This window comes from Lithobates pipiens, unplaced genomic scaffold, assembly GCF_037356315.1.
Source record: "Lithobates pipiens isolate NorthernLeopardFrog02 unplaced genomic scaffold, aLitPip1_a1.2 Scaffold_19, whole genome shotgun sequence".
Classification (NCBI taxonomy): Eukaryota; Metazoa; Chordata; class Amphibia; order Anura; family Ranidae; genus Lithobates; species Lithobates pipiens.
In genome coordinates, this window is record NW_027507764.1 from 327,933,563 (window position 1) to 327,961,279 (window position 27,717).

The window sequence follows — 27,717 nt, forward strand, 5'->3', positions numbered from 1 at the left end:
GATCATCAGTCTAGTGTAAACACACAACACACCACACAGTATAAACACAATGTCCCCACATATGTCCCCAAAACACACATGTCCCCAAATAATAAAAACACATGTCCCTAATAATAAAAACATGTCCCCCACATATGTCTCACTAAAATCACATGTCCCAATGATTATCTGCACACATATGTACGTGATCACCTGCACACATATGTACATGATCATTTGCGTACATATGTCCGTGATCACACAAACCAAATATTATACACTTAACGGAATATTTTTTAACAAAAACATGTAGCAGAATACATTTTGGCTTAAATTTATGACAAAATTAGATTTTATTGGATTTCTTTTAAAATAGAAAAAAATAAAATATTGTTTTTTTTCCAAATTTCCGCTTTTTTGCACTTATATCGCAAAAAAAAAAAAAAAACGGAGTCGTGAATAAATAACACCAAAATAAAGCTCTATTTGTGTGATCAAAATGATAAAAATTTCATTTGGGTACAGTGTAGCATGACCACGCAATTGTCACTGAAAGCTCTAGAGCGATGAAAGCTGAAAATTGGGCTGGGAAGGAAGGGGGCGAAAGTGCCCTGTATTGAAGTGGTTAAGATCGGTTTACCAAACTGGTTAATGGTAACTGTGAATATAACATTTCGGGATGTCAACGGCTCTGTCTTTGCTTGCGTCTACTGTCTATATGTATGAAAATGTGGATGATTCTTTTTATTTTATTGTATTTTCACCTTTTCCGTTATGATGAAAAGCTTTTAAAAATTACTCAAAATAAAAAAAAAAGAGAAAAAACATTGTATAGTGCCCGATCTCGCCGAGCTCGCCAAAGTGAACGCATATGTAAGTCACGCCTGCATATGAAAACTGGTTTCAAACCACACATGAAGTATCACCGCAATCGTTCAAGCGAAAGCAATAATTCAAGCACGAGATTTTTAAGGGTCAAAGTTTGTTGCCATTCCAAGAGCAGGTGTAATTTTGAAGCATGACATGTTGGGTATCAATTTACTTGGCGTAACATTATCTTTCACAATATAAAAATAGAATTGGGCTAACTTTATTGTTGTCTTATTTTTTAAGTCAAGAAAGTGCTCAGACTGCTGCTCAAATACGGTGTGACAAAGTATTGCAACAACTGCCATTTTATTCTCCAGGGTGTATAAAAAAAAAAAATATATATATTATAATATATATATATATATATATATATATATATATATATATATATATATATATATAATGTTTGGGGGTTCTTTTCTAATAATTTTCTAGCAAAAAAAACAATTATATATTTTAACTTGTAAACACCAAGTATCAAAAAGAGACTCGGTCCTTAAGTGGTTAAAGAAATACAGAATATTTTTCTGCTATTACAGAAAAATATAAACGTGTTTTTGTGTTTTATAGCAGCAATAGATAACAATTTCTTCCCTGAAGTAAGATTGAGTGACATGACACAGGGAACTTATATAGAGTGGTGACATGAAAACATGCATCAGCCAAAAAAAAAAAAAAAACATGCCTGACAGAGGCAAAGGTTTTTTTCTTTTTTTTTAAAGGCAAAAGAAACTAGTTATGAAGGACTGCATTTACCTCTTCTCCAGGATAAAAGCTGTGTCGGATTCCTGTATTTCTGGCTTTAATGCTGCACTTACACAGGGGGCCATCATTCATCTGACAAAAGAAAACACATGTTCATGGATAGCAATAATTCAGACAGCAATTTACATCATCTACTCCTGCTGAACACACTCCATGATATTCAACAGATTAATTAAGAATTTTCAGGTGTATGGAGCAAGAAAACTCAATTATATATAAATCCTTCCTATTAAATCACATAAGATATTAACTTATAGTGAATCGATGCTGTGATATGCGGAGGCTTTTTTTTTTCCCCCCTTTTTTTCAAGAAAAATAATAACAGTTGTGATTATGCTGAACGGCTATCACATTTTGAATGAATCTTGCTCTTGATTGGCTGGCCAAAGTATCAATTTCAGAAAATGCATGTATGTGTGTTTGTGTGATTTTAAAAATGTATCACAAAAATAAAGGGATTCACATTTAATTGAATCTACTTAGAACGAGAATTGTTAATGTGTGGTAATCTATAGCAACAGAAGTTTTAGCACAGTCACACTTAGGCTTCATATACAGTATTTTTCGGACCATAGGGCGCACCGGGTTATAAGGCGCACTAGCAACGATCGGCTACTAAGGGGTTTATTTTCATATATAAGGCGCACCGGGTTATAAGGCGCATTAAATGAAACAAAACTCCGATACGGTAAGTCAAATTTTATTCAACTCTTTCACAATAACCATAACATGGTCTTTAACAATAACTCTCAACATTGTTCAGTAAAATAGAAAACAATACACTCACTTTTTCACTTTATTCTTCTCCCGCAAATCCATCAAATTCTTCATCTTCAGTGTCTGAGTTTAACAATTGGGCGATTTCGGCATCAAGCACGCCCGTATCATTCTCATCATTATCCGAGTCAGTCTCGTTGCTGTCATCGGTACTTAGCTGTTTAGTGAAAATTTCGGCCTTCCTGAAAGCTCGGATGACACTGGAGACTGATACCTTCGCCCAGGCATCCACGATCCACTGGCAGATTGTGGCGTAACTCGCCCGGCGTTGCCTCCCTGTGTTGGTGAATGTGTGTTCGCCTTCTGTCATCCAATGCTCCCATGCAGCTCGCAGTTTAACTTTAAACGACCTGTTGACACCAATATCTAGTGGCTGGAGTTCTTTGGTTAATCCACCCGGAATGATGGCAAGCACCGAATTAGTTTTCTTCACTTGGGTTTTGACAGTATCGGTCAGATGGGCGCGCATGGAGTCATAGATCAATAGGGGCGGAGATTTGTGGAAAAAGCCATCCGGTCTCTTGACGTAAACCTCTCTCAGCCACTCACTCATCTTCTCCTCGTCCATCCAGCCCTTCGGGTTAGCCTTGATGATGATGCCAACCGGAAACTTTTCTTTTGGCAGAGTCTTCCTCTTGAAAATTACCATGGGTGGTAGTTTCTGGCCATTAGCCTGGCACCCGAGAACTACAGTGAAGGATGACTTCTCGTTTCCTGTAGTGCGTATAGATACCGTACTGGTCCCTGTTCTTTCGACAGTACGGTTTACGGGGATATCAAAGGTAAGGGGGACCTCGTCCATGTTGGTGATGTGTTCTGGCCGGATCTTCTTTTCATTGATCTTGTTCTTGCAGTAGGTATGAAAAATGGCCAGCTTTTCTTCGTAATCCTTTGGCAGTTGCTGTGACATAGTAGTTCTTGTGCGGATAGAGAGATTACGTCTTTCATAAAACGGAAGCACCAAGAGGGACCTCCTCGAAAGTCGTTGATCTCCATGTCGCTTGCTATTGATGTTGCTTTGAGTCGAATAGAGACAGTAGAGACACTTCTACCTGTGGTTCTCTGTTCGATAACCCACTGTTCAATTTTGTCCTCCAACTGTGGCCATCTTGCTTTGTTTCCTCGGAAACTCAGTTTGGTCTTCTTTACCTGGCGCAGGGCATCTTCTTGCTTCCTCCACTTCCGTACCATTGATTCATTAATGTTGAATTCTCTCGCAGCTGCTCTATTTCCATGTTGTACTGCGTGACTGATAGCCTTGAGTTTGAAATCCGCTTCGTAAGCATGTCTCTTAACAGGAGCCATTTTTTGGGCAGCGAGTATAGAAAATGAAAGAATGAATGCGCACACCTCCTGACTACGATGGCCGTAATGCCCAATCCAAGCAGTGCAGCTTCGTAGGATTACCAAAGCTAGGTAAGCTAGTAAAGCTAGTACAACATGCTGGCCGTGCTAAAACATTTTGACAGATTTTTGGCATACATTAGGCGCACCGCATTATAAGGCGCACAGTCGATTTGTGAGAAAATTTAAGGTTTTTAGGTGCGCCTTATAGTCCGAAAAATACGGTACACTGCTCCCAGTAAACGGAAGTTTAGGAGCAGTTGGGTATTTTTTTTTCAGCTACCCATGAACTCTCCTCTGTTATCTTATCACTACATGTACACAGGGTCGTTTATAGTTGAGTTGTTTCTAGACAGTTGAGTTTAGAAGCATTTCTTGGAAAGTGAAAAAAATTGCGTTCATGACGGATGTTCAGAGGCATTTAAAACACCAAATGCCTGTAACAGCTTGTAAACGCGGTAACTTGCGTTTAGCCATGTTTCGTTAGCAGGCATTTTTAACGGAGATACATTTTTGACCATTTGAAAAAAAATTCACTAACAAAAATTGTGAACGGTCCTAAAAGCGAACGTGGCTAAACGTGGCATGTAAACATGGCAACATTTACATTTTTAAACATGGTTTACTATCTGTCAAGTTAAATCATTCAGGGGAGGTTTTAAAATGTCACGTTTACATTAAGCCTAAAACAAAAGTCAGCGTCTCTCTGACTTTGGGTACTCATTTGTACATCATTTAAACTTCATGCTGTACTATTAAACATAGCCTTTATTCCTCTTATGTATTTATGCGCAGTAAATCTTTCACAAACTTGAGCAATTCAGACTGAATATTTGATGAAAAAAAAGTATAAGGAGAAGACAACAAAAGCATAAGTAAAATATAATTTCAACATGATCGAGTGACATAGGCAGCTAATGTTAATTTTAAAACGGTTATTTTCCCATTAAAGTTGAACTTGGTCCTATCTGCTTCTGCACCCTCTTTGTTCAGTGTTGTCACCCATTAAAATAAAGGGCCAATTGGAAAGCAGTAGGAAGCAAGGAAATTGCACTTTTATGAGAAATTTCAAAGGTGTACTTTCATATAAAAAATATGAACAAAATCAAATTTTTTGATATACTAAATATAAAATTCTGTTTTAACTGACACTAATCTTATGTATTTTGTTGTGATAAGCACATTCTGAACTGTCAGAGTCTGTGTCAAATTTACTGTAGAGTAATTTTTACTACAATTTGTATCATATAATATCCTTGAACCATAACCTTAGGCATATACAGTTATATGCTTGCTAATCAAAAGTAACATTGTTTTGCTTAGCAAATTATTATTTTTTTTTAATCCATTATGGGGCACGGAAATTTAAAAACAGTTGGGTTCTACTGTCACCTACAGGGAGATGGGACACTAGCAAAAAAATAAAAATAAATGTAAGCCAAACAGGTAAACCACCTAATAATTGATCAACAACGTGATGTGGTCAATATAAAAACAAAATGGGACAAGTCACCAGGAAAACAGAACCCCAGAGGGAACCTTGGACAAAAAACAGATCCATAAAAGACCAACAAGAGGAGCAGGCCTTACGCTCATCACAACCTTTAAGATTCTAGGAAGAGAGGTTGCATAATAAAAATGAGTTTCCCGGACCAAGCGACCAAATCTTCCTCACAGTATAATATCCCAAAAGGATGGCTAAGAATTGCCTGAGACTGGTAGAGAACTCAAAAGTACAAACCCTGAAGTCAGCCTAACTGCAAGTAGAGGAGAGGGTACAGAAGAGGTACCTCTACAAGGGTAGGCAGGGATGAAGCGTATACCACAACCCCAGATTGGTGCAAGGAAACACCATAATAAGAGGATGAGCAAAAACAATCTATGTAAACACCTGGAGAATTGCTACAGAACCTTGAACAGAGAACATAATTCTAAGAACCTCCTGATCTGTCCTGATCCAGCAAAGAAGCCACATAAATGGAGCGAGTGGCAGGAACCTACACTGCACTGCTAAGAACATTCATCTGATTAAGAACTGGAGAAGGGATTTGGAAGAAATTCTTCAAGCGGCTTCAGATCAGCAATGGAAAGAGGACCTATCCGCAGGTGATCAGGTTCCAAAAAAATATGTATTCTATCCTCAAGTGGGTGAGGATCCCAGTTTGCTCTGCCTGCTGAAAATCTACTGAAGAACACAGACCTCCAGCAATGATATTTTTCCCATCATGCAAAAGTTCAGGAGCACCCATGTGCACAAATGACTCCCTTCAGGATGGAAACTACTGCTTGCAGAGAGCTAGATGTCAATGTACTGTCCCTAAGGAAGACAGAATCAACAGTATTACTCTCAGTGTTGTCCATAGTAGAAACCAGGATACTTGCCTGGGCACAGGGAAAACTCACAAACCTTCCCTGGTGTGCACGTCCTACAACATCTACAGAATGCACAATGAATTCTAGGTAAGAAATTGACAGTGTGACCCCCCAAAGAGAACCATCTGTCCTAAAAAAATAGACTTAAAGAGGAAGTAAACCCTGATGAGTTTACTTCCCGCAAAGGTAAAGCATAATGGACTACTATGCATCGCATAGTAGTCCATTATGTGTCACTTACCTGACACAGGAGCCAGCGAAGTCACCGCTGTCCACTGTAGTCCGGCGCATCCATCTTCTCGGTGGGTCTCGCTGCTCCGCCGCTGTCATTCGGCGAAGACATGATGACGTCACTCCCGTGCAGCTGCGATTACGTCACTCCCACGCATGCGCACAGGAGCCACCACTCGCGGCATGTTGCCGTCAACTGCGGCGCGCTCAGTGCGCATGCGCCGTAGACAGCGGTGCCTGTCTTTCAGCAGATATCTCCAATACCGTGTAGGTTTAGGAGATATTTCTTGGACCTACAGGTAAGCCTTAATCTAGGCTTACCTGTAGGTCAAAGTGTGTTGTAAGGGTTTACAATCACTTTAAACCTCTGGTATGGGGACACCCTGACAAGAGAGGCCATCTACGGTGGGTAAAGAGACCACCACTTTAGCGTGAAGGGACCGATTGATTATGCCAGGATGCTCCTAGAGCCTTCTCTTAACTGTTAATTCAGTGGAATCCCAAAAAGTGAGGAAACCCCCAGCCATTTTAGCAGAGTTCCTGTCAAGGTGGGTCACTAGTGTATCAACTGTGGGAACATCAGAGATGTTAACTGGGCCCACAGAATCGGTTTGACCTAAGGCCTCAGGAGTTTTAGAAACAAACATTACAAGAGAGCACACTTACAGCCTCTGGGGACAGAAAGCTGTTTGTTCTCAGCAAAGAAGCCAAAAGTGGTTAGAGCTGTATAAACCAGATCAGGCAGCACTGTAGCTAGGAATCTTAGTTGAAGTTGCAAAGGAAAACATTTCACAAAGCAAGGAATGCTAGCAAAAACACATTTTAAAATGTGTCCAACCTCAAAGGACACTAGCTAAAAAAAAAAAGCTAAGGCATGCTTGGTAGAGAAGCGGTTATATGAGGGCTGTCTTATGATTTTTAACAGTCCCAAACTCCTGTAGATTGCAGTATAACCTAAGCGCTTCTGAATTTCTGTATCCCTCAATGGGCAAGAAAGAAAGTCTGTTTACAAGGACATTTACAAAATCAGGGAAAATTATGCTGTTCAACGATGTTAATCATTGACTTGTTTACATTCCTTTGGGGGAAAAAAAAGTAGAATACATGGAAACTATTTTATATTGTCACGCAATATACATGTAAGCACAGTGACCAAATAACTAAGAGTAAATATATTTGATTTACCAGTTATCACTCAATTTCAGAAGGCAAAGAAAGTGTCCAGCTCTGAGCTTCCTGCTTCCTAACTACCTTTACATCTGTTGCATTATCTGTGATGTAGAACTGTTCCTTTCCACCTAAACATATTTAATATGAAGTTATGCCAAAAATGTGTGTTACCAGGGGCTTTAAAAAACAAAAATTACAACAACTGTTCTAAATTCCAGAAAGCTGCTGGCAAGCTGAAAATGAGATTTGTGGTACTACATCATCTTTAACCAGTTCCCGACCAGCACACACCGATGTACGTCGGCAGAATGGCACGGGCAGGCATATTGGCGTACAGGTACATCCATTTTTATATGCTGCCCTGCCATCACGTGCCATAAAACTATGCCCTATTTTGTAAACGCTATAACTTTTGCGCAAACCAATCAATCGCTTATTGCAATTTTTTTTACCAAAAATATGTAGAAGAATACGTATCGGCCTAAACTGAGGGAAAAAAATGTTTTTTATATATATATTTTTGGGGGATATTTATTATAACAAAAAGTAAAAAATGTGGCGTTTTTTTCTAAATTGTCGCTTATAGCGCAAAAAATAAAAACCGCAGAGGTGATCAAATACCACCAAAAGAAATCTCTATTTGTGGGAAAAAAAGGACGTCAATTTTGTTTGAGAGCCACGTCGCACAACCGCGCAATTGTCAGTTAAAACAACGCAGTGCCGAATCGCAAAAAGTGGTCTGGTCTTAAGCCAGTAAAATGGTCCGGTCTGAAAGTGGATAAAGAAGACCTCATGTTTCCAGATACATTTAAAAGCCCTGCTCAATTAGGCTGCAAAGGTCCTTGGAAAATGATATAAAACTCAAAATAAGGCAAATTGAGCAAGTTACTATTACATAACTTGATAACATCATTGCTATAGGATCAAACGTTTTGTGCTGCAATGCTCAAACTCTCACACTGGGAATACCGCACCCAAAAATTTGCAATGAAAATTTAATTTTCTCAACTCAAGTGTAGTTAGTTGACGATGGAGTCTTGGTGGATGGATTTTTTTTTTTTAAATAAGTTTTGAAATTTTTGTGAGCTCACGCTATATTACGAGGGTCTCACCCCTCATATGGACTGAAGAATATATGGTTTTAGTTTTTTGTTTTTAGATATAGTACAGAACACTACATTTAGGCCTCTTTCACACGGGGCGGATCAGTAAAGATCCGCCCCGTGATGATCCGCTCGCTCAGCGGGGATCGCTCCGTTGTCCCCGCTGAGCCGGCTGCGGACAGGGCGGTCTCCGCACACTGTGCGGGGACCGCCCTGTCAGCTCTCTGCTCTCCTCTATGGGGATCGGACGAGCACGGACCGTGTGTCCATGTTCATCCGATCCGCTCTGCAGACGGACAGAAAAATAGGATATTCCTCCGTCTGCAGAATCGGACATTTGCGGAGGCGGACAATAGCGGGTGTCTGCGGATGCTCATCCGCAGACACCCGCTATCCCATAGGGATGAATGTATGGCCCGTATTTCATCCGCAAACGGATGGATGAAATACGGACATACCATCCGCATGTGTGAAAGGGGCCTTACATGTTAACACTTGCAACAGCTTTTTTTCAAAGAGCCCTCCATGTCAAAAAAAAAAAAGTTTTCCTTTCTTCTCGGTAGTTTAGGGTATCCCTGCCCACCTCTGCATGATCAGCAAGTTCTGTTGCAATTTCTATAAAATAAAATAAAGTACAAAAAATCCAAAAGGATGCGTGGGCTCTCAACAGACCCAGGAAAACAAGTGCAGAGATTTCACCAACAAAGTCCCTGAGATTACAGTCAGATGGTTTAAAGTGGTTGTAAACCTCTGACACAAAAAAAATAAACAAAGCATATGCTACTATAGTGTGTGCATGCCTCAACCCAAAGCACTGAGTCTTATTTCTGTCTACAGTCTAGTTTCTCTGCTATCTTCAGCAGTCATTTCTGGCAGGTTGTGTCCACTTCAAGGAATCGAGTGGGATGGGGCTTCCAGCAGACAGACTGTTACTGAAAGCCTCAGTTGTGCAGGTTTCCTTGGGAGATTATGTAGAGGGGTTGTGTCCCTTCCCTGCACTCGGGTTTCAGATGACACTCAGCTCTCCTCTCTGAGCTGTGGAGTGTGTGAAGTCCAATTCCCTGCTGGAAGATGTGTAGCGTCTGGACTTAAAAGCAGACCTTCAGACATTTTTTTTAAACTTTCCATCTATTAAATCTTCTGCCCTTGTTGTTTTAACTTTGGATAGTAAAACTTTTTTTTTTTTTCTGCCAGTAAATACCTTATACAGCCCACTTCCTGTTTCTTGTCTGCTCATTAGCCTAGGCTTATGACATCATGCATAGCTCTCTCTCTCTCTCTAGTGAGAGTATGCCAGGAAGGGAGAGGTGATTAGTCATAAGAGGGCCAATGAGAGCTGCAGAGCTGGAGATGTCCCTCTGTGTGTCTGTGTAAATCCGGGAAGTGAACAGGCAGCAGCTTCAGCTACCCACAGTTAAATCTGCTGCAGCCAGACTCAGTGGAGGGAGATTTCTGCAGCACATTTGGCAAGCATAGAATCACAGTATATATAAAATAATATGTAAAGTGGTTGGAGGGAATCTTTAGAATGGTAAAGATGTTTCTATTACAAATTATGTGAGCAGACTGCAGTTCCTTTTTAAACAGATGTAGATCAGATGTGGCAGCAGATAAACAGGTACAACTCATGTAGGAGGATTTATTTAATCTCTATTTATCACCTGAGGCTAACCACCACTCTGGATATAAGTGAGGGTTTACAACCACCTTAACTATCTAGCAAAAATAAATATTTTTGGGTAAAATTGCATTCAAGATTTTTATTTTCTCATAAAGTTGAAGTTTCTGAATGTTACTTTTAATTAAGAGAGGGAATCCTTGCAAATGTTCTTGTTTATACTGTGTTAACATGAACATGGAACTCATGCAGAAATAAACTTGTAGCATTTATTTATTTTTGTTCAATTATGAATGCAGAAATCTTGGATAATAAAATAAAATACATAAAACAAGTCAGAATTTATATTAAAGTACTTGAATAACTATTAGCATTAATTTCAGGAGAATTACTGAATCTTACTGGCATGTTTTCAGTGCTATAAAATAGCAATTTTCTCATTATCATACATTTAGGAGGTACTTCTTACAAAGAGGAAATGAGATTTATTACACGGTATAATCTTAACTTCACAGTTTTGCAAAAGTGTTTTTAAGTACTAAATTAACATCAAAACAATTATGTACCAAAACATTTCAGTAAAGGAAAAATACATTTTTAGGTGATGACAGCATACTTACACACAGGACTGAAAACATATTTACATAAAATTGGTATGTCAGTCCATTCCAGCAAACCCTTTGAATGCAGGTAGGCTACAACTACGTAGATTGTGCCCAAACTCATAAAGCGGCCTCTCAGAGTTAAAGTCCTAGGCTTACATAGTCCAATCCCCTGAACTCTGCAATAATAACTCCAGATGCCTGCACACTGCAATACTCACTCCCAGCCCCTGCACTCTGCAACAGGTATTCCCAAATCCTGCATTCTGTAATACTTCTGACCCCCTGCTCTGTGCAATACTCACTCCTGGCCCCCGCATGTTGCAATACTTACTCCTGTTCATTGAAGTCATTGTATGACGTAACGCGTAGGAGACCGGAAGTGACGTTTACACGCGAGCAATGCGTTCGCTGGTCTGTTTGCTGTGCGCGCTGTCATTATCCACCTTTGTGAGTAGTTTTACTTTTTGTATAATAAAGCCGTTAACTTTTTAACATACTACACTATGGTGGATTCCTTTTGTCTATCCCTTGAGTATACATGTTGCTAGTACTCACGGAGGAATCAGATGATATATGGTGACGCTAGAGAAATGTGAAGTCCCCTCTCCATCCATCTCCTGGTGTTCCTTTTAAAAGGCTATTTCTTTGCTGTATACCTTACAGCAGTAAGGTAATTACCTAGTGTGATCAGCATTTACACAGAAAACCAGCCGTACGGAAGAGAGTTGGCTTGGCACATTCTGCACTTCACTATTTGATGGTGTTATTACACTGCAGTTTTCACGATTGGAATATGTATGGGTCACTTTGATCAGATATAATCTTCGCTGCTGCTATTTTTTCTATTTTTGCTGCTGCTGTTTTTATTTATTGGTTTGCTACGTGTATTTCACTTACATTAATCTTCGGTTACATGCATTTGTAGTTTTCATCACAGCACCATTGCTGGTGCCACTTATATTATTTATGTAATATTTTTTATATATCTAATGCTATGCACACATTTTATATATACTATGCACAGACGCACTTTGATCCACTAGTTTTTGTTTGTTTGTTCAAGCATGATTGCACTTTTTGCTGTTTCTATGATAGTATTGAAATATGGATTGTTTTTTGTGATAGCCCACTATTGGACTTTAATATAGGAAGCGCAACACACCCCCTCCTTTCTTTCAATACTTACTCCTGGCCACTGCAATCTGCAATGTTTACTCCTGGTCCCTGCATTCTGCAATAGCTCCTTATGGTCCTGCACTCTGTTACTTTCTCCTGACCCATGCACCATGTGTTACTTGCACCTAAACGCTTTTACTTACTACTGATCTCTGCACTCTGTTATTTACTACTGGCCTCACATTAAAATGTCCTTATTTTTTTTTAAAGGGCCTTGCTAGGTTAGCTTAACTGCTGCCTGCCCACCATCAAATGATGTAGGAACGGTGCAGCTGTTGTTGTTGGTGGACGTCATATGACGGCACACCTGAACGGCCACTTCCGTGCACCTGCAGGGAGCGCAAAGCGCAACAACCTCTCTGTGTTGCTAGGACACGACACAACCCTGATCTCTGTAAAGAGCCGGTAACGTGGCTCTTTAACCATGTGATCGGCTGTGTCCAATCACAGCCGGGCACATGTAAATACAGGAAGTGCTGTTAATCGGCTATCCTTGCCTCACACTGACAGAGTGTGCAGCGAGGAGAGTCAATCAGCGGCATCTCCTTGCCTAGAGGCGATTCAGTTCGCAATTTCCCTTTTCTCATCTTTGTAGTTCACAGCTTTCTTACTTTCAACGATAGTGTTTACTATGTTGGAACATCCTTATTGTTAGCAACACAATTTCACTATCACACATTTGAGTCTTCTTATCTCTAAATGATAGGGTTCACTATGTTGGAGCATTTCCATTGCTTCCAGCACGGTTTCAATGTCACATGTTTTCCTTTATTTTCTTTCTTTTTAATTGCATTTCTTTTTCTTCTTTTTTCTTTTATTTAATTTTTATTTTTTCTTGTTCTTGTCTCCCCCTTTCCTTTCACCTTTCAATTTTAGTGTTCACAATGTTGGAGCATCCCCATTGTTTCAAACAGTTTCACTATCACAGATTTCTGTCACCTTGTCATCACACATTTTTTTTTCACTGTTTCTACACCGTGTTTACCATAGTTTTAACACCAACATCCTTTTTTTTTTTGGTTTTGTTTTTTGTCCTTTTACACCACTTGCAGATGGTACAAGAGCCTTGGCACTTGTGTCACCATCAATTCACCGACTTACCTCATGCCTTTTGATTCCCTGCTTTGCTGCTTTGTGTGCCACCACAGCTCCCGTGCCAGATTCTGTCCCCGGCTGCCCACGCAACCACTGCCACACCCTTTCCATCACCTCTCATTGTGAGTATGGGTGGTTGTTTCAAGCATATTCCATTCATTTATATTTTTACTCTTTAGATTTACTCATTGCTTGATACAATATTTTTGTTTTATAGACGATCATCTCCTGATGAGTGGCAAGATAGCTATGAAATGTGTCGAGCTTCAGATGCCATAAATTCTATAAGCATGCAGTTTTGTAACATATTCTATATACACTGCTTTACCCAATTTATTTGATTATTGTCTATGTGCAATATGCTAATGTATGAATCAATTAATCATGATGGAAGGTGCAATATGTAGCACTGCCTTTGATGCATTTTATTGTGTAATATTTAATAAATTTAACATTATCAGACTTGTATAGCTCATTTTTGCCTCCAAATCATGCAAAGTCCCAACTTCTCTTCTTGCTTCGTTTTGACAGGGATGGAGGCGATTGTGACTTAATTGTCCTATGCCTCACACAAAATCCCTACCTCTTTTCCTTTAGGCCTTCAGAAACCCATGCTAGCAATGATTTTATTTATCAGCCAGCTCTTGGATCCTCTTATCATCCCCTCCAATAATTTACAAACTATTAATGTTAAGCTTACAGGTCTGTTATTTCCAGGTATGTATCTCGGCCTATTCTTGAATATTGGTACCAAGTTAGCTTTTTGGCAAGCCGCTGGAACCATTCTATTCAGTAAGCTTTCCTTAAATGCAAGGAATAATGGTCTAGGAATGACCTGGCTAAGTTCCTTGAGGACTCTTGCATGCAAGCCATCTGGACCTGGTGATTAGTTTGCATTACGTTTAACTGGTCTTTTTAGAAGACTGGCTTCTGTTAGCCACAAGGGTACTCTCCTTTCTATGTTGCTAACAATACCATCTTGCTCATCCAGGTCTTTATGGGCCTTGCTTTGTGCACTGGTCCAGATCAGGGGTTGGGATTGGTCCCTTAGTTTCAGTGAAGGGAACTCTTAAGGCGTTAGCATACCAAGATATTTTGGACAATTTCATGCTCCCAACTTTGTGGGAACCATTTGAGATGGCCCCTTCCTGTTCCAACATGACTGCACAACAGTGCACAAAGCACGGATCTGGTGGATGCTTGAAACCCTGTGCTCCTCCACCTTCTGTTTAAGGATGTCCCACAGATGCTTAATAGGGTTTAGGTCTAAAGACATGCTTGGCCAATCCATTACCTTTACCCTCAGCTTCTTTAGCAAGGCAGTTGTTGTCTTGGAGGTGTGTTTGGAGTCGTTATGTTGAAAAACTGCCCTGCGGCCCAGTCCCTGAAGGGAGGGGATCACACTTTGCTTCAGTATGTCACAGTACATGTTGGTATTCATGGTTCCCTCGAACTGTAGCTCCCCAGTGCCAGCAGCACTCATGCAGCCTCAGACCATGACACTCCTACCATGCATGATTGTAGGCAAGACACACTTATCTTTGTATACCTCACCTAGTTGCCATCACACACGCTTGACACCATCTGAACCAAATGTGTTTTTCTTGGTCTCAGACCACAGGACATAGTTCCAGTAATCCATGTCCTTAGTCTGCTTGTCTTCAGCAAACTGTTTGCGGACTTTCTTGTGCATCATCTTTAGAAATGGCTTCCTTCTGGGATAACAGCCATGCAGATCAATTTGACGCAGGGTGCGGCGTATGGTCTGAGCACTGACAGGCTGGCCCCCCCACCCCTTCAACCTCTGCAGCAATGCTGACAGCACTCATATGTTTATTCCCCAAAGACAACCTCTGGATATAACGCTGAACAAGTGCACTCAACCTCTTTGGTCAACCCATGGTGAGGCCTTTTCTGAGTGGAACCTGTCCTGTTAAACATCTGTATGGTCTTAGTCACTTTGATGCATCTCAGTTTGAGGGTCTTGGCAATCTTTTATAGCCTAGGCCACCTTTATGTAGAGCAAGAATTATTATATTTTCCAGATCATCAGAGTTTTCTTTGCCATGAGGTGACATGTTGAACTTCCTGCTCCCCATTCACACCTGAGACCTTGTTACACTAATGATGACATGACACCTGGGAGGGAAAATGGCTAATTGGGCCCAATTTGGACATTTTCACTTAGCGGTGTACTCACTTTTGTTGCCAGCGGTTTAGACATTAATGGCTGTGTTTTGAGTTATTTTGAGTGGAGAGCAAAGTTACACTGTTATACAAGCTGTACACTCACTACTTTACATTGTAGCAAAGTGTAATTTCTTCAGTGTTGTCAGATAAAAAGGTATATTAAAATATTTACAAAAAATGTGAGGTGTGTACTCACTTTTGTAATACTGTACATTTATAAAAAGGTATCAGTTAGGGAGGTTATACTTAAATTCAAATTCATCGAAGGATGGGAATTTACCATCATAGTACAGGACTCTCAAGACCTTAACTCCTTTGGATGTCCAAACTGCAGGGTCAGGGAGTTGAAGGTGAAGATTCAGATTGTAACTCAGGGGGTATAAAGTGAGCAGTGATTAGCATTGACTAATGGAAGCACCCAAGTTCACATTTTCTATTTGTTTAAACAGGTTACACTTATCTCCAATGCAGCCTTCTGGAATTGCTTGTTGTGCCCATTGACTTCAAGTCTACATGCTAAGTCAACCTGCTGAGAAGTTTTCCAATGGATCTGTACCAGCTCTGTGACAGTGGAGAATCCCTATGCCATGAATATATAAAGGGGCCCTTGAGTCGAGAAATTGCTTAATTACATAGCTGTTTTGCTTCCAAATGGACTCCCTATATTGAACCGCTGCACTCCTCCGTGAAAGTTTATTTTATATATATTATATATATATATATATATATATATATATATATATATATATATATATATATATATATATATATATATATATATATATATATATTTTTTTTTTTTATATAAACTAGCTCCTACAGTTATTTTGGAAGAATATATGATAATCTGGTGCCCTCTTGAGATTCTTAGAGACAATTTTCTTATATTTGCTTTATATAACATCAGTCGCATACCTTAGACACCATGACCAATTTACAAAAGCTGGAGCAAAGAATACTGGAATAGCTGCCCATAGCAACCAATTACATCCTCTGCTTAATTTCAAAGCTGAAGCAATACTACTGAAAATGCTATTGGCAAGAATTCCACTTTTGCTTCTTTGATCCATTTGATGTAAACCAGCCCCATTAAGTAGAAAATATACTTGCCTCTACACCAAGTTATGTCTTTTTAAAGCCTTGGCACTTGTCATCTTCGAATCTCAGATGTCTTAATTCTTGTTACATGTATTGCCAGTTTTTAAACTGGAAATTCTTTAATTTTTTTAAAAACACACAAAAAGATATAAACAGTAAGTACTGCAGTAAATCAACACCTAGCATGTGTTGCTTGTATATTATATATAGGAAGTTCTATCACACTAGATCAATTGACAAAAATGCCCTCAAACTAGCAGAAGGAACCTTAGAAAGTATTTTACCAAAAGAACAGATGATGGTTGTAACAGACCCCCAGCTTATGCAGCGAGTTAAAAAAAATAAAAAAAATAAATAAAAAAGGAGCAAACTCAACTCAACCTCCCACTTTTCAGGGTTTATATAGAGAATCTGAATTAACAATCGGTAACCTCCCCTGAATGATTTAACTTGACAGATAGTAAAGAACTTTTAAAAACTTCTGTTTTGCCGCATTCACGTGCCACATTTTACACAGGTTTGTGTTTAGAGGCATATTTCAATATATTTTTTTTCATTATTGAAAAATGTATCTCTATTAAAACCTTCTGTAAATGAAACGTGACTAAAATGTAACTACATTGTGTGTTACCAAGGTAAGCATTGATTAAAAAAAAAAGACAAAAAAACCTGTACTTGCATTTTAAACAATGTTCACCTACCACAATGGAAAGAGAATTTTCCATGATCTGCTCCATTATTCAGAGATGGGCACAGAAAAATAATGACCGGTATCCGAGGAGCTCCGCCGAGGCCTTCTGACGATCGTTGGCCATCCGAGCCCGGCGAGCTTCCCATCGGTTCCCCACCGTCCATCGGGGTTGCCGCTAGTGTGGGGCACAGTCCGATGCCCGTATCGACCTCGGCACCCACCGCAAACGCCGTCCTCCGGGCCGTAGCTGGCCGCCACCCGGGGACGTGGCGCCGCCATCTTGGGGCCTACTAGGTCCGGAAGCCTAACGCCAGCCCGCGGCGTTCCACGGGCCCCCCTGCTTCTCCCGAGGGTCAGTCGAGGACCCCCCTCACAGCGGTCCCCTGAGAGCCACATATCCAGGAGCAGAGGATCCAGCGAACGGGCCCAGAGAACACAGGACAGGTGAGGAACACGGCGGCCATATTGGTACACCTCAGGCCCACTCTACTCTAGGCCTGTGTGGACTCTCCCTCTCCCCTATCATTCGGATACAGCCAAGCTGCCCAGTTATCCTCACCCTGACTAACTTTTCTGCTAAGAAATCCTCAGCTGCTCTGAAGCTCCCAGGCCTGAGCTCTGTTCTTTGATATTTCCCTGGGGGCCATCTTGCTTCACCCTCCCTCAGTACTGTTGCACCTTACTGCTCTTTAAACGACCAGTGTGTGTTGCCCCCACCTGAAGTGTGTCCTGAGTTCCGCACCTACTATACCCCTGCATCTGGGCTATTAAAGGAGTCGCAGTTTGGTGCAGCTACACCCTCTCCTCCCCTTCACAGTTTTGAAGAAGCTTGACACCCCCCTCAGATCTACACGCTTCCCCCCAATAGCAAGATATTACAGTCCCGGCCAGTCACACAAGGCTTATAGATGTGATGGACTATTAGAGACAGGACCTGGACCCCCTGTCCTCTCTCCGTGACTCCCATCTTACGCTTATGTGATCTTTACTGACAGGGTGTCTCCTTATTGACTCATTTCAATCGGCCGCGCACCCCATGGGCAAAATTGGGGATCAACGTCGCACCTATTCCTCTGCTATTAAATCGCAGCCCCCTGTAGCGATGGACCGCTATCTGAGCAAACCCCCACAAGCTACTTCAAGGGTTCCTGAAAGCTCCCAGATCCCACCGGAACAGCCTGACATTTGCACCAACATGCTCTTCAATGATACCTCCACACTCTCATCATCCCCATCTCCCCCCCTAACGGCGGAGTTACTGGACACTAAATTACACTCCCTATTACAAGCAATCACTCCTACCATTGCACTAGAGGCAGGGAAAGTGGCCAAGGAATTGAGAGGGGAGATTGATCAGCTAGGTGAGCGCACGGACTCTTTGGAATATAAATTTGATGAAATGGTGCAATATGTCCAGGTTCTCGAGGAAGACAACGCCACTATAAAAAACACTGTGACCCAATTACAGGCCCAGCAGGAGGATTTGGAAAACAGGGAACGTAGACAAAACCTTCGGTTCAGGGGTATTCCTGAAACGGTGGAAGACAAAGACCTGCGCACCTACCTCCTAAGCCTTTTCAACTTTGTAGCCCCGAATATCCCAGACATAGATTGGCGCCTGGACAGAGCACATCGGTCACTGGATCCAAAACCCCCTCTAGGGGCCAATCCGAGAGATGTGATTGTGCGTTTTCACTATTATGACAGCAAGGAAGCCCTGACTCTTGCATTTCGTAATCAGTCCAGAGTTGAATTTAAAGGCTCTAAGCTACAAATCTTTAGTGACCTGTCACCTATTACCCTGACAAGGAGGAGAACCCTCCGTCCACTAACTTTGCACTTACAGTCTCACAAAGTGGCCTACCGGTGGGGTTTCCCTTTCCGCTTATCCGTTTCCAAGGACGGCACCCAATATTCCCTACGCGATCTGCAAGAAAGTGACACCTTCCTGCGCAACTTGGGTCTCCCACCTCTTCCAGAAGAAGATTCTCAGCCTCTTCCAGCAACGCCTAAGCCTCCGCTGGCTCCAAGCCGCATCTGGACCCCGGTGCGACAGAAGACGTCCAGATCCAACTTTACACCCCGGAAAAGTCGTGCCTCCAGACTCCCGACCTGAACTGCTTTCTCCGGATTTCCTCTGGATGCCTTATTTACCTTGACACCCCACTGATGTTATGGGTAGTCAACACCCCTTAGTGGGTTTACTTACCCCCTGGCCCGGGGGGTGGGTGGCCGAACTTATCTGACGTTACCTCCAGTTTAACCCCAAAAAAAATGTTGTTCTTCTCCCCTTAACAGGTTGTGAACTATTCATTTTTTTTTTTTAATTTTTTTTTTTTTTTTTCTGATAGAGGTTATAATGCTAAAGGTTATTTGCTTGTGTGTAGGTGTGTGCGTGTCTGCGGATATGTGCATAAGTCTACATAGCTCCCCCTCCCCCCCCCCTTTTTTTTTTTTTTCCACAACCGGGGTCTACTGTTTATCCTGGGGGCAACCTGCTCACTTTGGAGAGAGGCTGGGGATCCTCCCAGTCCGTTTCCCCCCCGACTTTTTTTTTTTTCAAGTTTTTCAAATTTTTCTATTTTTGCATGTTTTGGAGATGTACAATTCTCCACTTCAGACCCATGGCTTGGACCTGGGTTCCCTGGTGGCGCTTAGCTATCCAGGTTTTTGTTGGTTGGTCGTTAAACCCCGACCCCTTATTCCACCCCCATCCCTCCCCTCTTTCCTTTTTCTTTTTTGGTACATTTTTACCATTGTGGATGGGCCACTGGGATTAATCCCAATTTTCCACCGAGCCCGCTTGCTTTTGGTACAGATTTTGTTATACGATCATATTGTTATTTGTGTCATGCACATTACTCTATTATGTAAGGTATATTTGTTTTGGGTCCACTGTTATATCCTGCTTGTTGCACGTGTGAGGTTTTCTGTCATGTTCTGGCCCCTAGCTGACCTATCATGGCATTGAAACTCCTGACCTATAACGTTAAAGGGTTGAATTCCATTCAAAAGAGATGGCTTGCTCTGAAGGAGTTTAGGGCTTCCGGGGCGGACGTGATAATGGTCCAAGAGACCCACTTCCGTGCTGGAGGCTCTTTTAATTTTGCTAGCAAACATTTCCCGACCTCCTTTCTAGCGTCCGACCCGTCGGGTAAGGCAGGGGTAGCTATACTGATTGGTCGGCATTGCCCGTTACGGGTCACATCGTCCCATTTAGACCCTCATGGAAGATTTATCATTCTGAAATGTTCCCTATTTGCTAAATCTCTCACCTTAGTTAACATCTATGCTCCCAACTCGGGTCAGCTTACCTTTTTGTCCTCAGTCTTTGACGTTCTAGACCGCTTTGCTCAACCGTTTATGATTTTAGGAGGTGATTTTAATATGACAATGTCGTCAGACAAGGATAGACGCACTCTTTTCCCCTCGGCTTCCCCACCCCGAGCCACTCAATTGTCTAAATCATTTCGCAAGTTGATCAGGTCTAGAGGCTTGTTAGACATCTGGAGGATAAAACACCCTACTCACAAACAGTACACTTTTTTTCACATCCTCACAAGCTTTATTCAAGGCTAGAGCACTTCTTTATCTCCTCGCCCTTGTTAACATCAGCAGTCTCCTCTGAAATCAACCCTATGACGTGGTCCGACCACTCTTCAGTCCACTTAGACGTCCACCTTTCATCTACGTTTCCTAAGACCTGCCATTGGAGACTGAATGAGACATTTCTTCACTCTCCAGAAACTAAAAGTCTTTTGACAGATGGACTCACAGAATACTTCCAACTTAACACGGGCTCGGTCACGGGTCCCTCCACCCTGTGGGAGGCCCACAAGGCTGTTTTTCGCGGTCGGTGCATAGCGCTGGGATCCCGTCTTAAAAAGGACGCGGCATCCCAGCGCTCTGCCATTATGACCGATTTGCGCTTAGCAGAGAGACTGCTGTTGGCCTCCCCCACGGTGGACAGGCTCCGAAAAGTCATCTCCCTGCGTAATCGGCTCAAATCCCTAGCAATGAGCAAAATAGACAAATCTCTTCTGTGGTCCAAACAGAAGTTTTATGAATTCTCAAACAAACCTCATAAGCTGCTGGTAAATAGGTTGAAACCACGTCCTTTTCAACCCTCTCCCGACTTTTTACGACATCCTGATGGTACACCTACTTATTGCCCCCTGACTATGTCACGGATCTTCGGAGACTTCTACCATAATTTATATAACTGCCTACAGAAAGACCCAAATTATGACTTTTCACAAGGGAGATTTGATCTCTTTTTTGAACACTTGAAATTACCTAAACTCCTCCCCGACCATCTTGCAACCCTGAATTCGGCCATATCACCCGACGAACTTGAAGCAGTAATCACACAACTCCCCAGCCAAAAAGCCCCGGGCCCCGACGGGTTACCCTATTCCTATTACAAAACTTTCCTACCTGTCCTGAGTCCCCACATGATCTCGCTCTATACTTCCCTACTTAAAGGCTCCACTCCACACGCCCAATTCCTACACGCTCATGTTTCGGTCATACCAAAACCTGGTAAAGATCCCTCCTTACCTGACAATTATAGGCCTATAGCGCTATTAAACTCAGACTATAAAATTTTTACAAAGATCCTGGCTAATAGGCTGACCCATATAATCCCTACACTCATCCATAGAGATCAAGTTGGCTTTGTACGCACTCGTCACGCAGGTGATAATACCAGACGCACAATAGACCTGATTGATTTATTGAACAAAACCTCCCGTCCAGCCCTTATTCTTAGTCTAGATGCTCAGAAGGCCTTCGACAGGCTTAGCTGGCCGTATATGTTTGCTACTCTTGCAAGATATGGTTTCACAGGCCCTTTTGTTTCAGCTCTTGAAGCCCTTTACTCCTGCCCCTCTTCCCAGGTCAAATTGGCATCCTACCTATCGTCTTCCTTCCCTTTGAGCAACGGCACGAGACAGGGTTGCCCCCTGTCGCCTCTTCTTTTTATCCTCTGCCTCGAACCCCTGGCGGAGGCCATCCGCGTTCACCCAGACATTAGAGGGATATGCCTACGCCACAGGGAATATAAAATGTCCCTATTTGCAGATGACATCCTCCTGACATTGACCAATCCCCATATCTCACTTCCGAACCTGTTGTCCTTGCTGAAAGATTTTAGCTCCATAGCAGGGTACAAGATTAACACCAGTAAAACTGAAGCTTTACCTATACACATTCACTCTTCTGCTCTCACAATACTGCAAGACAACTATTCCTTTCACTGGTGCACAGACTCCATTAAATACCTGGGGATTAACATTACTCCCTCCTATTCGATCTTATACTTGGCTAACTACCCCCCACTTTTTCGTGACATTGCTAGGCTTTTGAAGCAATGGGATTCGCTTCCCCTCTCACTTTTGGGTCGTATCAATGTCCTAAAAATGTCAGTGATGCCTAGACTCCTCTATCTTTTTGATACTCTTCCAATCCCAATCCCTAAGTCCCAACTTAAGGCTGTCCAAAGAGCTTTTCTTAACTTCATTTGGCATTATCGAGCGCATAGGGTTGCAGGTTCGGTGATGTTGGCTCCTAAATGGCGTGGAGGTCTGGGAGCCCCAGATCTGATCAAATATTACTATGCTACACACCTTAAACCAGTTATTACCTGGTCATCCCGGAAAGCCCCTACGGTATGGGCTGAAATTGAGATGAGCATCACCGGGCCTGCACACATCTGTGCCATGCTTTGGGCAGACCTTAAAACCTCCATGGGTCCACTTCGTAGCATTTGTCTGGCCCCGATGCTGTTCTCCTTGGAAATCTGGAGGAAATGCCTAAAGTTGCTTCCTCTGGCTTCCCAATGCCCTCCTTTGCTAAACATACTGTTTAATCCAGATATTCCAGACAGCCTAGCATATGATAGAGTGATTCCTTGGTCCGAAGCTGGTTTGTTTCAACTCCGCAATATAGTGCATCCACTCACCAGGAGGCTTCTATCATTCGCGGAATTGCAGAAACAGCACCAAATTCCCAAACAACTCTTCCACTCCTACCTGCAAATCAGACACTACTTTGCTTCTAAATCCCCCACTCTCTGTCTTGATAAGCCAACTCCATTTGAATTTTTATGTGCTCAGGGCCCATACCAGGCCCATTTAATCTCTGACATTTATAGAATACTCCATGAATCGGTGCCCATTACGGAATCTTCTCATTCATATATGCGTAAGTGGTCGCAAGTGTTAGAACATCCCATCCTACTCCCACAATGGCAGAGAATCTGGGAGGCCGTCTCTAAGACATCCCGCTGTGTGGAACAGAAGGAAACGGCTTACAAGATTCTGCTCTTTTGGTATAGAACGCCTGAAATTTTAAATAAATATGATCCCAAGACCCCTGCGATGTGCTGGAGATGTCGGGGAGATATAGGTTCCCATTTCCATATCTTCTGGGCATGCCCATTGATCCGCCCATTTTGGATTACAATACAATCCTTCGTCCAAGACTTGTTTGAGATTTCCCTCCCATTAGACCCTCTGTATTTCTTACTAGGGTTTCTGATTCCTGGACTCTCTAGACATGCTCAGAAGCTTGCCACCTTTATTTTGTTAGCAGCTAAGAGAGCTATCCCTATACGGTGGCTATCACGTACCCCGCCCACTTTCCCCCAAGTCTTGCAGAACCTAGAACATATTGGCCGTATGGAAAAGCTTACAGCCATAGTCCATGACACTATGCCTCAGTTCTCAATGATTTGGGATCTGTGGTATCGCTCTAAACTATATACTGCTACTTAATATAGTCTTCTGAGTTTGGACCTCCTACGCTGAGTTTAAGGCTCAAATTGCACGTTCACACTGTTCCATGCCCTTCTAAAGGAATGAAGTTTCCACATTTCCTGCTCACTGTCCTATGCATATTTGATTGTGACGATTGCTGTTTTGTACCACAAATAATTGTTAATTTATATGAGGATATACTGAATGTGCTGAAATATCCTGCCCCCCCCCCCCTCCTCTTTCTTCCCTCCCCTCTCCTCCCTCCCCCCTCTCTGTTTCTGATTTGTTTTATATGATGGACTTACTGTTTACCTGTGCATTTATGCAAACACTTTGTCATTGTTATCTTTATATTTTCAATAAAAATACAATTAAAAAAAAAAAAAAAAAAAAGAAAAATAATGACCACAGGTACTAAAGTGTATATTAGCCACTGTTCCATTAAAAACAGAAATGAGCAATAATTATCAGTTATATGAAGTGATTTGAACAACTGAATTTTTTTTAAACATCCTGTTTCTTAATCGGACTGGAGTTTTGCATTAGATGCTCATTAATAACTGTGCCGATATGCATTCACAAGAAACACTGCTTCTCATGTCATTCCAGGCAAATGGTAAGCAGAGCAGATACAAACCTGACCAGGGTCATTATACCACAGCTCTTCATGGAGGCGGTCGGGATGAGCTTTCTTCCTCTTTATTTCTGCGATCACGTCAAACACTTCAGAGTCTGAGCTGCTGGAGCAGCTATCATCATCTGTATCACAGTCAGAATCACTGGAGCTTTCTGTAAATAAAAGGAACAAGTGAGTCACATCTTTAATATACTATCATTTGCATCCTTACACAATCAAGGACCCTAACATAATTCTGTGGTTTAGCCATGACACGTGCTCACAAATCACAAGCTTCTCAGGGTTGCAAAGATACTGTATTGTCAGTCTGGTAACAAAGCAACTGCAGTGGCTGTACTGTGAACCACAGTATAACTTCCACCGCTTCGATAACTCAAGCTGTCTTGGCACACATTAAGTATTTGATGTCCTTTCACAAAAGTCAATTCTAATATGAACCACGTTTCATGGCTAAGCCCGGGTTCACATTGGTACGATTTGACATGCCCTTTTTTTTTGAACAATATAGTTTATTGAACAATTGACAGCTTGATACATTGCAGGAAAAGAACATGTATATCCATCAACATTCAGCCCACATGGCATTGAAAAAAGAAAAAACATGTTGTTCTATTACATAAGTTCGCTATAGAGCACCGCACAATCCAGTGTTATAAGTTGGTACATAAGAAAAACAAACCATAGGAAGGTCTCCATAGAAACGTGAATCTTAACATAAAACATCAGTGTCAAAGTCAAAAACCCCCTGAAACTCGTGCAGAATAATATTTTCATTTGTGGGGGTAGGAATTTTTGAAGTGTCTGAAAAAGGGTTAGAAGAGGGAAGTAAAGGATCAAGACAGGAGGATAGGTGATAGAGGGGAGGGGGGGTAGTTTGAGGGGTACCAATTCCATTGGCCCCGAACCCGAGGTGTGGACAGAGATACCATTTTGCATATTCGAACATCATAATAACCAGCTTCGGTAAAATCACATTAACAATTAGTCAGAGAGATAGTTAGACGAGCTGATTGTCACAAATCAACCAGTACAGAGTTTTGCATAACCATCTGTAAGTTTAAAAATAAACCAGGGTCTCCATAGTGTGTGAAATTTATCAGTTTTTTCCGAGGCCATCGCCACGGTTTCTTCTAGCTTATATAGGAAGTCTACTTCTAAGAGCCATTCCCGCAGTGAAGGGGGGTGAGGCGATTTCCAGTGCCGAGGAATGATTGTCTTAGCCGCATTCAGCATATGGCGTACCACTGATCTTTTGTACCTGCCCAAAGAGTAGTTGGAGATGTGGAGCAAGCAGCAATTCCGCAACTGTGGACAATCCCACCAAATATGTATCATATCACCCCCTGCCCCTCCACATCTCCAGCAGAGTTCTGACGTGCCTGGATACCATTTGCTAAGTCTGACTGGTGTAAAATACCAGTTTGACAAGACCTTGTATGCTGTTTCTTGGGAACTAGTGCTTATGGAGCACTTATGCGCCAATATGCAGGCATGTTTCCACTGCTCATCAGTAAAGGTTGTGGAGAGGAACCTCTCCCAGTCTCGTTTATGTTTGGTCGAGTGGTCTGTCCTGGTCGCCTGTAACCAACTGTAAATCAGAGAGGTCGCCTTCCGAACCGGTTCTCCCATGATGCACAGCTGCTCAAACCATGTCTGTTCCCTCAAAACATGCGGTCTGTTAGTCGGGCAGTGTACAAAGTCGTGCAGTTGTCGGTATTGCCAGTGTGTAAAATGTTTTGCTCTTAAGTCTCTAGAGAGGTCCTGAAAAGACTTAAGCTTGCCTGCCTCTACGCAGTGTGCTATTGTCACAGGCGTCCCATCATTTCTGTGCGGAAACGAAACTGTAGTGTGTCCTGATGCAAAGCTAGGGTTGTGGGCTAAGGGTGTCAAAGGGCCCGGATCGGAGGCCAGTCCACATTGGCGTGAAGCCTCTCCAAAGACCTCCAGGGTGGGCCCTATCAGGGGGTGTGAGGACAGTGAGGCCGAACGGGCCTCCCTGGTGACCCAAGGCAGAAACCGCAAGGGAGTCTCTGTCAGTCGTCCCTCCAGTCCCACCCAGTCCTTGGATGCTGCATGGCAATTCCAGTCTAGAATACGAACCAGGTGTGCCGCATAGTAGTAATATTTGAAGTTCGGTAGATTAATCCCCCCCTTAACTTTTGGCAAAGTCAAGGTCGATAAGCTAATTCGGGGTTTCTTCCCGGCCCAAATGAAGTCCCTTATTAACGCTGTCAGATGTGCGAAAAACCGCCTAGGTAGTTTGATGGGCAGAGTGTGGAAAAGGTACAGTACCCGTGGCAAAACCGTCATCTTGACCGCCGCCGCCCTTCCGAACCATGACAGTGGGTGACGGTGCCAGTCCTGAAGATCTGTGCGGAGTTCATTTAGGAGGGGTTGGAAATTTTGTACATAAAGGTTGTCCAGGTCGGGTGTTAGCCAGATCCCCAGGTATTTAAGTCTGTGGTCCACCCACTTGAAGGGGCAGTTAGATTTGGCAGACAGCAGGCGGGTAGGGTTAAGGGAGATATTCAGAGCCTCAGATTTTTCGTAATTAATTTTAAAGTTGGAGATGTATCCAAATAGCTCAAATTCCTTCAAGAGGTTAGGGATTGAAGTGTGGGGTTGGGTTATGACAAATAGGAGATCATCCGCGTAAGCGGCTATTTTAAATTGCGTTTGTCCCAACGTAAGGCCCTTGATCGACAGATTGGCATTGATTGTGCGGATGTAGGGTTCCAATGCTAGGATAAATAATATAGGGGATAGAGGGCACCCTTGACGCGTGCCGTTTCGTATAAGTACTGGTTCCAAAAGGGTTCCATTGATTTTGAGCCGGGCCGTCGGGCTTCGATAGAGTGCGGAGATCCAGGCCATCAATTTTGGTTGGAAACCCACCCACCTGCATACTGCAAACATGAAGTCCCATGCCACTCTGTCGAAGGCCTTCTCCGCGTCCGTAGACAGGAGAAGGCCCTCGACAGCATCCCCCTTCATACAATGGAGAAGGTTTATCGCCTTAACCACATTATCCCGCGCCTCCCTCCCTGGCATAAAACCCGCCTGTGTCGGCCCGATTAGATCGGGTAGCAGAGTGTTCAACCTGGTGGCAATAATTTTCGATAAGAGCTTTATGTCTAAATTGAGCAACGAAATCGGTGGTAACTGGAGCAGGAGTTGGGGTCTTTCCCAGGTTTAGGGAGCACTGTGATGTGCGCTAAATTAAAGGAAGGTGAGGGT

At 42.4% G+C, this 27,717-nt stretch overlaps 1 protein-coding gene across 1 annotated transcript in view; it reads right to left on the reverse strand.

Annotated features, from left to right (window-relative positions):
- The window catches only part of DROSHA (drosha ribonuclease III), a 579,282-nt gene that overhangs the window by 414,202 nt on the left and 137,363 nt on the right, over positions 1-27,717 (reverse strand). Inside the window, exons 6-7 of the mRNA XM_077492043.1 lie at positions 24,481-24,632; positions 1,606-1,686 (exon numbers count right to left, since the gene is read on the reverse strand). Coding sequence (XP_077348169.1) covers positions 1,606-1,686; positions 24,481-24,632 — 233 coding nt within the window. The remainder of the gene's footprint in view (positions 1-1,605; positions 1,687-24,480; positions 24,633-27,717) is intronic.